General features: G+C 39.0%; 1 protein-coding gene across 1 annotated transcript; it reads left to right on the forward strand.

Annotated features, from left to right (window-relative positions):
* The first annotated feature begins 7,350 nt into the window (after positions 1-7,350).
* On the forward strand, positions 7,351-10,289 carry ARA12 (Subtilase family protein). The gene has a single exon (XM_010273636.3). It carries the CDS (start codon positions 7,761-7,763, stop codon positions 10,017-10,019), a length of 2,259 nt encoding a protein of 752 aa, XP_010271938.1. The 5' UTR covers positions 7,351-7,760; the 3' UTR covers positions 10,020-10,289.
* Positions 10,290-12,005: the final 1,716 nt, after the last annotated feature.

Consider the following 12,005-nt stretch of genomic DNA (forward strand, 5'->3'; position numbering starts at 1 on the left):
GCTTTCGTTAGTATTTGGTTATTTCAAATAAATACAACAGTACTATCTATCTATGATTATAATAATTGGTTCTCCTATGTACAATTTTACCCTCAAAATAAATAGCACATTAAAAAGTCTACTATTTATATTTCTTCGGATATTGTTGAAACTCCACCTTTTTTTAATTCACCTTATAAAGTGGAACAATGGAAAACTACTATTTATTAACCTAATAATTTCCGAAAATACAAAAGAAAGATGGAGGTATTGTGGGCCTGGGCCTCGACTCGTGGTGTCTCCAAAAAGAGTTGATAATGAAAGTTTGAATCACAAATTGACAATAGTCGATGCAATTCCATTTATCCCTTTCCTGGGCAGATCCCTCTTTCATTAATTCCACATGCTTTGCATGTGGCATTAACAGTGTACATACAAGAAAAGAGTTTGCTTTATTCAATCGAGGTATTGCGGTAATATTGAAGTTGTTTCTTTCCACAAATTCATCCTGATAACGATGAGCGATATTAATGCTCTTTAAAACCACTCTGCAATTTTTTTAACCCTTGTTTAGCTGGTCAATGGTAAATTAGTCTGTCCCAACTACCAAGATGTATATTGTGTGATCAAATGGCTAAAAATTTTCAATTGAGTCTATCTCTAGTTCTAGGTTAACCCTCTTGGGTTGGCAGTGATCAGGATCTCTCCAGGACCCAAGTTATTATATTTCTGCATGTTAGAATCGTAATCCAGGCTGGACCTAAGATGTGTTAGGCATCAAAGAACTGACCCAAATGGTTTGAACTTTGAAGTTTGAACTATGAGCTTTGAAGGAGACATTAAAGTTTGTAGTTCACAGGTCACAGCCTCACAACGTCATCGATATTTCATGGCAGATTCAGACCGACACGCTCCCAAATTAGATACTTATACCCCGTTCATTATTTGGTAAATTTTTTATTCCCGCAAATGTATTTTATTCATGTTTTTTTAGATAAATAAAATAATGATTATTTTAGTCAGAAAAATCAATTATTAAAAAGAACATTTTTATTTTATCAGTGTTTAGCAATTTTTTCCAAGTGAAAAAATTATTTATTATAAATGATAAGTCTTACTTTTATGGTGGGTCTCTAGTTTTAAGTTACCATATGCCGTGTGAGATGATGTTGATAAAGGGTTGGAAATTTGGTTGGCAGAAGATCCCAAATCTATTTATTCACCAGGAAGATGGATGGATACTTAAAAAAATAAATTTTTTATAATTCTCACAAAAAAGAAAATGAATTTTTTGATTAACCAACTTTCCCCTCTCAAACGCCCCATGTTAGAGTGAAAAACAGATAGGAAAGAGCTACTCAATTTAACTTATCATTTTCCTTTTCAAATCTTTACAAATACTACTATTTTGTCTTCAGATCTCTTTAGTTCTTTCTGGGGTTAAAAGAATTAAACAGGATTTATTTATCACAACCATATGGCTTAATTGTTCTATAGACTTCTATTGACCCCATTTTCCATGAAAGCTAATCCACGCAACTATACCATCTTCTTTTTTTCCATATTGTGTAAAAGTTGACAAGTAACAGATCGATGTTGAGTGAGTGGCAGTGGGCGATGTGGAACCTACAACTTCCACAGATAAACGCATGCATCGTCTAGAAACAGCGTTAGATCCCACAAATTTTGGCGCACGTTGCGTTTGTTGTTCAGTTGATCTGTTTATCTTTTTCTATTTAGTGAAACGAAATGTGTGTTACAGCTATATCTCCTAGTGCTGTCCCGGAGGTGGTCGACAAAATGATCGACACACGAAACAATACGCAAGCACAGCGCGACATCCTTGGGACGGTGATCGATCAACGTTGACGACGAGACCTGGCAATTTACTGTTTACTGGGAACTGGACCGGATTTTCGGTGGATCAGGGCAAAGTGTGGCTAACGCCTAACGGAATCCTAGAGATTACACAGAGGAACTGAAAGCGCCTCCTATATATCATTGTTCCTACAGAAGATAAGAACACATCTTTGACCGAAAGCGCCTCGATTTTTTTTTTTCTCTGGGTTGTCGGCCTTGTGGCTAAACGGTTGTCATAAATCATGAATGAAAATATAAAAAACTGAATATTACAAAAATAAAACTGTAGGAAATCGGGCATATCTCTAATATTATAAGTTTTCATGTTAAATCAAAATAAGTGAAATAAATGAAAAATACTATTATTAATGGTTGGAACAGTTAAAAGATCTTGAAAAAGAGATTTAGGCTCAATGGGGAAAGACCGAAAGAGTATAAATATGGTGCGCACAAATACAAGGTTTAGAAATATAAGTATATAAGGATTATACTATACATCCATTAAATAAAAAGGTTTGCACTATAGATATTTGTATTGGGTTAAGCAGTTAGGCTGATCTAATGGTTTAAGGGTCTGGTGAACTGGTCCGACCTAATGGATCAGCTACGGATTAAAAATATTGGAATAAACAGGGGCCATGATTTTTATTTTTAATCTATCATTTTCTTTTTTCCTTTTTTGTGGGAACAGGGTGTTGAGACTTGAGGTCTGAATGTGATGTCAAATATAAAGGCATAGACAGACTACCAAGAATTATATAGTGAGAGAGAACAACATTGCCCACATCATGCATCCAACTGGAAATTGGAATGGACCTGCCAAGCCCAAAACTTTGCTTTCATTAACGGACCAATTGGAGCTTGGTCGGGAGTAATACGGCATTAGGCCAGATTCTCTCTCTCTCTCTCTGGGTAAATATTATTGGGCCAGATTCTATTTCGTCCTATTTAAAAGCCTGATCAAAAGCATTATTGTGATGGTGGAGCCCAAACTTGGCTTTCATAAACATGTCTGTCGATGTCGGACGTCAATCCTAATCAACACAATTGACATTTGAAGGACGAAATCAATCAAACAACAGTAACAGACCTTTTATATACTCGTGTACAGAACAAAACCTTTTAAATAATTGAGATTAGTTGACAACCCATGACAATCATTGTTATATTATGATTCCCTGCTCAATCAAAGCTAAATTAATTAATAAGGAGATGATGTTTTGGGCCGATGGCCCACCATTGAAGCATCCTAGGGCCCAATAACCCAATCCATGTTGAATGTACAGAATATCAGGACCCATTGTCATTCTCTCTGGTAGCTGCTCATAGGAGGTTGCCGCCTGATCTCACCCTAAATTTGAAGCTCATTATAAAAGGAAATGAGACAGATTCTAAGCTTAATCAAGTTTTTGGCAGTTTAACCATCGAATTGATTTCTTGGAGTTTTGTAGTGGTAAGGTGCTCTTAAGTAGTCAAATCAGAACTATCATTTGTTTTTACTCTCGAACCCCATGAAATTCTGCATTCGATCTGGACTGAGCTCAGATTCAGTGGCTTTACCTCTAATAAACAACTTGCCTGACAATACATATTGGTGTGAATTTCCAACACTTAAAAAGAGGCATCCGATCCTTTGCTCTTGGTGTAAATTATAGAAAATTATATATACTCTTATAGAGTTCTGCAAACCGATTGGATTGAACTGAATTGAATGCAGGTAGATCCAAATTTGATTTGTTTATACATTTAGATTCGAACCAAATCTTATTCATTGGATTTGTATCAGACTTTGAAATGAATTTGCAATTCATTTAGGTATTGAGTAACATTAATAAATTAAAGGTAAAATTCCTGATTAGTACCTTGTAATTTGTGCCCAGTGACACTTTGGTCCCCAAACTTTTAAATCATATCAATTCAGTACCTATCATTAATCAGTTGTTAAATTTATTAGAAAAAGACACAAATGCCCTTTGTGTGTCATCTAATTTTCTTTATCAATCATCCAAATATTGACAAAAAATTAACAGTCCTAAATCCTTGCCTCTTTTATTCAAGAAAATTGGGGTCCAAAATGTCTATTGAGATGTGTCCCCAACTTTTTTGAATAGAAGAAGCAAGGATTTTGGATTGTTAATTTTTTGTCAACATTTAGATGGTTGGTAAAGAAAATTAAATGACACTCAGAGAGCATTTGTGTCTTTTCAAATACCACTTAAAAGCTAGTTAACAGCTGATTAATGGTAGATACTAAATTGACACATTTTGAAAGTTTGGGTACTGAATTGTCGCATTTTAAAGTTCAGGAACCAAAGTGACACTAGACCCAAAGTACAAGGTGCTAATCAGGAGTTTTCCTTAAATTAAACTTAAAATGATCAGATGTTGTATATTATCAATAATGAACAAAAAAGTTACTTCGATATTATATATCACAAACAAAATTAATTGAAAATAACTTGTATGAAACTTGAAAGTTGAAAGTTTGATTTTTTAATAAAAAGATACAATAGTAAAATCAATTATATATAATTTGAATTAAATTGAACCATATCATATATAATTTGAATTAAATCGAACCACATACAAATGTACTGATTTTTTTATCACCCTTGATTGGATTGAATACAAATAGATACCATTTACAGCCCAAACAAATAGATACCAGACCCCTGACCCCTGAGCCGGTCAGGGGTCTGGTTACCGGGTCAAACGATCTGATTGTTCGAATCGAACGTTTGGCCCATTTTAATAAAAAAAAATTTTAAAAATAAAAAAATTGTCAAAACCGTTTAAATGATTAACCGTCTGGTTTAACGGTTCACTGACCAAAATCAATGATTTTGGGAGGAATCGAGTTTTGGGGGAAAATGGAACCGATCACCCAAACACATAAGCCATCCGAAACAGGGCCTATTTTTAAGTGTAGGTGCACGGCCAATCTCTCAACCACACTTGAGAGGAAATTGAATTTGGTGAGGAGGAACCAAAAGATTCCAAAGCCATAGGAAATGGACAAAACTTTCAATAACTGGCAATGGAGCCCATCTGTTGTTTCTGTTCTGCCAACTCGCATGGCCTAATAATAATTCAGACGAAAATGTAGACGAAAGTCGGTGGGGTCCACGTTCACGTCCCTCCAGTGTGTGGGAAAGCGAAGCCTTTCCCTTTTATCGTTATGGAGAAAACAACGCCTTATTAATCGATGATGGTGCACCGCAACTAGCTTTTAAATGCCAGTGTTTGTGTTTCAATGGTGGGCATCGTAATTTCGGTGACTCGGTGAATTATACAAAGTAAAGCCATACAGAACAGTTAGTTGGGTTGGAATCTTAGTGGGTGCATCATTTTCTTTTCGTTGGCAGCGTGCAATCGGGCTTTTATCTTGGTGGGCCTATTGGGCTTATATAACTGCCACACTGAATCCACAGACCGTCGTGTTCGTGAGAAAAAAAGATTCCACAAAACACCACGTACCCATGAATCTATAATGCTCTGGTAGATGGTGCTTTAAGATTTCGTAATCTGTATCTTTCTAATGAGTGGTCAGTCTTTTTGCTCACTCCTTAGAGGTGTGAGTCTCAAATCTTATGAGATAATAATTGGGCCGGTTTCATGCGGTTCTCTTGGGTGTACCCGACCCAATGACATTGACAGCCCTAAGGAACAGTAAAAAGCATCAAAGAAATGAGAGAAGGTTTTTCTTTCTTTATTTCTTTACCAACTTAACAGACCAAAATCTTTAGTGACAACCTTCTTGAACAATAATATCACTTTAACTTTCACGCCTTCATCATTCCTAGCTACATACTGCCGACAACTAACCCATTAACTATAATCCGTAATAAAAGAAAAGGGAACAAATAAAATCTCACAGTCTTTCCTGAGTTAAATTTAACCACTAAAACCCATTAAAGAAGAAGAAGAAGAAGAATACTGTAAAGTTTATAAGATTGGGTCTATATCCAACTAACCCAAAATAGCAGAGACCAACATTGGTTAATGGCCTCTGTAATCGAATGTTGGTATTTTATTTCAAGCTTGTTGTTAGTGACAGAACTAGTTCAATGGTTTTATACTTTCGGTATCATTTTTAGCTTATAGGAATCCAACTACGATGCATTCCTAATATTTGATGTATTACCTTATCACATGGTTTATTTAAAGATATAATAACAATGTTAAATATTCAATTATCACTAGTTAAAATCTTTTGCCTCATGGTACTGAAATGAAATCAATTAACTAATAGTACATCATAGTATCATGCCAATTCTATGGAGAACGCTACTAACTTGACTCCATTGCATAGACCCATGTTATAGTAATAGGCTGATAGCAAATGCAAATATATACAGCATTTTTTTTCGTTGCCAATTCTATGGAGAACGCTACTAACCTTACCAAAAAACACATTCATCTTCTTTGCCATGGTATTGGTATTTTTTTTTCGTTGTTATTTTAAGAAATTAGAAATATCAGTGTATTAGGCGTACAAATGCAAATATATATAGCATAAATACATACAAAATAATATAAAATATAAGGTACATATTTGCATTTCTACTCCTTCCAAACTCAGCCTTAATAAAAAATTGGTGAGGGAGCAACTGTATTGGTTTTGTGCAAGTGTTGGCTAATCTTTTTCTGCCAACAGTTGAATGATTCCAGTTTCTGTGATTCATAACCACCTATAATAATAAAATTAGTGAAAGCCTGTTCTCTGATCAAGGTTTTGAAAATTGAAACTCCAACAACTAATTTCATTCTCTATGACTAATTGACTATGGATCTCCCATTCCCTTTCCCAATAGAACTATAGAAGATAGTGTTGTGTTGATCTTTCTTCATTATAATAATACGTGGGACCCATATTCATAGGAAATACAACCAGAGAAAGAGAAACATCTCAAGAGTCGTGCCCGTGAGCGATGGGTGTTCCAACTTCTAACCACGCCTCTCGCAGTTAAAATGATTAAATAACCTTATTACAGACGTTGAAGCGTTGAACTTCCCCACAAAAGATAAACATCTCAAGAGTCATGACACTCTGCTCTGATTTTTCTCTTCTTATTCCTCAAAATTGAAAAAAAAAAAAAAAAAATAACTGTTGGTTGGCGGGTAGAACCTCCACGTCTTGTACACGCTTACAAGTAGCCCGTGACGATCGACGGACTGATTGCATATCTGAATATTCACTTCTTGGTGCGCTTCCCAAAGCATCGGCGATGGCTCTGACGGACAGAGTTCACGCTCTTGACTCCTAAATCCTGATAATCTGATATAGTGTTTGTAGCCATCCTGTGAGTATATGTATTCCGTCCTAATAGACCAATTGGACCAATTCAGACGGTCTGGCACTGGCCTATAATCATCTGCCCAGGCTTATAAGATGAGCCGGGTGGCGTCGTATCATAACCCCAACCCCCCACCATAGACGGTAGACTCTCTCCTTGGTCTACCAAAGTTACTACTACACTAGTGGTAGTGGGGGGACTGGGAGTGTGAAGTGGAAGAGTGAAGGACAGTCGACGGTGCGAGTGGCAGAAGGAGGACTTTACATTACCCTTTGGCTTTTTATCTACCTTTCTTTCTGAAAAGCTAATATCCAGAACAGAGAGCAAGGGAGAATCTCGAGGGTAAAGGCCTGAAAGCACGTGACGAAAGCTAATATCTCCCCCCATCAAGCTGTCTCTCTTTTTGTCCGAACGCAATCATTCAAGGAACCGACAACTACCACCGTCCCCACGCTTATCTGGTTCTCTCTCTACTGCTCGCTAGTTGGTCCAGATCCATGCTTCACATCTCTTGATTAATCGTCGACGCTTTATTTTTTTTTTAAAGCCACGCATTGCAAAAGCTTCCTCCTCCATTCCCTTCCCTGGTCTCTCAATCTCAGGGAGCGCGCAGAGAAGGAGAAGATGAGGATGCTCAAGTTTCTATTCCTCGCTCTGCTACTGGCTCTCTGCCACCTCTCCATGGCAGCGGAGAAGAAGACCTATATCGTTCATATGGCCAAGTTCCAAATGCCGGAGAGTTTCGAAGAGCACACTCACTGGTACGACTCCTCTCTGAAGTCTGTGTCCGACTCGGCCGAAATGCTCTATACATACAACAACGTCATCCATGGTTTCTCCACTCGGCTCACGGACGAAGAAGCCAAATTACTCGAGGGCCGACCGGGGATTCTCCTCGTATTACCTGAAGTCAGATACGAGCTTCATACAACTCGGACACCTGAGTTCCTCGGATTAGACAAGAACGATGGGCTGTTCCCCCAGTCTGACTCGGCCAGTGAGGTTGTCGTCGGAGTCTTGGACACCGGGGTGTGGCCCGAAAGCCTGAGCTTCGACGACAAGGGGCTCGGGCCCATACCCAGTGGTTGGAAAGGTGAATGCGAGGTTGGTAAGAATTTCAATGCGTCCAACTGTAACCGGAAACTAATCGGCGCTCGATTTTTCTCAAGAGGGTACGAGGCCACATTGGGTCCCATTGATGAAACAAAGGAATCCAGGTCACCGAGGGACGACGATGGTCACGGCACCCATACATCGACCACGGCAGCTGGGTCAGTCGTCGACGGTGCCAGCCTCTTTGGTTATGCTGCCGGTGCGGCGCGTGGGATGGCTACACATGCGAGAGTTGCTGTATACAAGGTCTGCTGGATTGGCGGTTGCTTCAGCGCTGATATCTTGGCCGCGATGGATAAAGCCGTCGATGATGGCGTTAACGTTTTATCGATGTCTCTTGGCGGCGGAATGTCAGATTATTTCAGGGACAGTGTCGCCATAGGAGCTTTTACGGCGATGGAGCGAGGAATTCTGGTCTCTTGCTCGGCCGGAAATGCTGGTCCGAGTTCTTACAGCTTGTCCAACGTAGCACCGTGGATAACCACGGTTGGTGCGGGCACATTGGACCGTGATTTCCCGGCATACGTGACTCTGGGAAACGGAAAGAACTTCTCAGGCGTGTCGCTGTATGGTGGGAAACCGTTACCTGATTCGCAACTAACATTCGTCTACGCCGGTAACGCCACCAACGTCACAAGTGGGAACCTGTGCATGATCGGTACCTTAATACCGGAGAAGGTCGCTGGAAAGATAGTCTTATGTGATCGAGGGGTTAATGCTAGGGTGCAAAAAGGTTCTGTGGTAAAACAAGCTGGGGGTGCAGGCATGATTTTAGCGAATACGGCGGCGAATGGGGAAGAGCTGGTGGCTGACGCGCATCTGTTGCCGGCGACTGCAGTGGGACAGAAGACGGGGGATATGATAAAGAATTATCTCTTCTCTGATCCTAACCCGACGGCAACGATAATCTTCGGGGGAACGAAGTTGGGGATTCAACCGTCACCGGTGGTGGCGGCGTTTAGCTCCCGAGGACCGAACTCGATTACACCAGAGATACTCAAACCTGACCTAATCGCTCCTGGTGTGAACATCTTAGCTGGCTGGTCAGGTGCAGTAGGACCCACGGGTTTAGCTGTGGATTCGAGACGCGTAGGTTTTAACATCATATCTGGGACGTCGATGTCGTGCCCGCACGTAAGTGGCCTCGCGGCTCTCCTCAAGGCAGCGCACCCGGAATGGAGCCCCGCGGCGATAAAGTCTGCTCTCATGACAACATCCTACACCACATATAAAAGCAGCGAAAAGATACAAGACGTTGCCACCGGAAAACCATCAACGCCGTTCGACCACGGAGCCGGACACGTAGATCCTGTGGCAGCTCTCGATCCCGGCCTCGTCTACGACATCACCGTCGACGATTACCTGGATTTCCTCTGCGCATTAAAATACACTTCATTGCAGATTGGTAGCCTAGCTAAGAGAAACTTCACGTGCGACGAGAGCAAGAAATACAGCGTTACTGATCTGAACTACCCTTCGTTTGCGGTCTCCTTCACACAGGGTGGAACCACCACGGTGAAGTACACCCGGACGCTGACGAACGTGGGCACTCCGGGCACCTATAAGGTATCCGTGTCTTCGCAAACGGAGACCGTGAAGATCTTGGTTGAGCCGGATACGTTGAGTTTCAGTCAGCCAAATGAGAAGAAGACATTTACGGTGACGTTTAGTGGTGGTTCGTTGCCATCGGGGACGACAAGCTTCGCTCGTCTCGAGTGGTCGGATGGGAAGCACATTGTGGGTAGTCCTATTGCTTTTAGTTGGATGTGATTGCTAATGAAACAAGGAGCAGAAGGAAAGAAAAACTCTCTGCAAATGACTAGCCGATAAGTAGGGCTTAAGTTAAATTTATGTTTTGTATTTTGTTTTCCGGCAAAAAAAGCCGGTTGTAGTGTTCGACGTTGTTCTCTGAGAAAAAGAGATCATGAAAAACCATCCAAAAAAAAGGAAGGGGTGGTTGGTTTCTTGCTCAAGTCATCAAAGGTGTACATTGTAAATTATTAATGCATGTGTAGAATGGATTCTTGGAGATACCCGAAATCGGAGTGTTCGACGGTGCTCTCACGGTCTAACCGGTCCGTATCCCTTAAACTTAGGCTGAGTTTGTTCGCTGTGTAAATAATAGACCGGTGTTATATTATACATTTATACTTCGGTTCAATTTATAAGCGTTTGGATGGAATATAAATACATAATTAAACACCGAAAATTGATGTAAAATCCACTCATATTGAGTTTATCAATATAAATATTAACTTCGTTAAAAACAATATAAATATTACATCGATAATCTCGATTGTAATATTTATATTATCAATTATCATTAACTTCTCGGTTATAAAATAACACATATAAAAAGGGAAAATATATGATGCTGAAAAGACATCATACTGGAATGGTTTTGAACTTTTGGTCAATCACAATCCTTGTAAATTTTGGTGAAAATCCACTGATTGGTTTTTATTTTTATAATGTCGGTTGATTGGTCATTTGGTTGTAAGTTCTTCCCTATCATGTCTATGCATCATCATATTCCAATTCTATATAAAAGGGCCTGGGCCTGGGCCTAGGCCAGGCCTAAAATGCTGGGTCAAAATCTACTTTGAAATTTGTGGGCCAGGCCTGGGCCGGACCTGAACATTAAACTTAATACTCAAACCTAAATTTCTTGCCAGGCTGAAAATGATCAATCCGACACTAATATCTTACCATCGTATTGATGGTATTCAGTATTCACCCTTGTCCATTGGATGGATCATACCCACCACAAAAGCACATAGCATTTAATTGAACGGCGAACTTTATCTAATATCTCTGCTTGTGTGTGGTACAAATCTGAAAAGTAAAAGTGGTGCATATATTGTAGCGATATCACCATTTTACTTCCCACAAAAACAAATTACAGTCAAATCCAAATCAAAAGTATTCTAGAATTTACGTTCAACCTATTTGTACTCCCATCCATTTACATTAATGCAAATTAAATATAAACGGAAAACAAATTGAGCCTTCTATTAATCGTGAGATTTTTAGTCCATGTTATTTAGGTATTGTTTGTAGAATTGTAAGACATTTCTCTCTAATGAATAAATTTAAAGTTCAATAACTAAAAGAAGAGAATTAATTTTTTATTATTTTATATGTAAAGAAATAGAAATATATAAAAACTGTGGTGAATCATTGTCTTTTCATTTTCTCTTAAATAATACATTTTTGAACGATAGCTTACATGAAAACAGGATGTGCTATGGGGAGATGAGCCCAATACACGACGAGGATGTGCTATGGGGCATTGTGGGGTGGAGATGTGGTCTCAATTATTTATTTTTAAATTAAATGATTAGAAAAATAAAAAAATAAAATAAAAACCTTCTTGAGTCTCAATTGTCTTTGATAAAATTGATAGGTAAAACCTTTACAAACATTGTATAGGTTTCCTTATATTTCCCTTCCTTTCCCTATCTTTTCCTTAAAACCAAATATAACCTAAATAAAACAGATTGGATCAGGTTAAGGGCCAATATATGGTCATCTCTAAATATAGACCTTATCCCAAACCCAAATTGATGCCAAAAACCTAAATTTGCCAACCAAAATCTAACTTGTGCTCAATTCTAAATATAGACCTTAGCCTAAACCGAAATTGATAACGAAAACAGATATTTGCCAACCAAAACATCACTTTTGCCCAACTATAAATATGGACCTTAGCCTAAACCCAAATGGATGCCAAATAACTAAACTTGTCAACCAAAA

This window comes from Nelumbo nucifera, chromosome 5 (assembly GCF_055504915.1).
Source record: "Nelumbo nucifera cultivar China Antique chromosome 5, China Antique-T2T, whole genome shotgun sequence".
NCBI classification, from domain to species: Eukaryota; Viridiplantae; Streptophyta; class Magnoliopsida; order Proteales; family Nelumbonaceae; genus Nelumbo; species Nelumbo nucifera.

Bases quoted from the DNA above. Each gene is read 5' to 3' on its own strand.
- ARA12 (XM_010273636.3), top strand. From the start codon at position 7,761: ATGAGGATGCTCAAGTTTCTATTCCTCGCTCTGCTACTGGCTCTCTGC.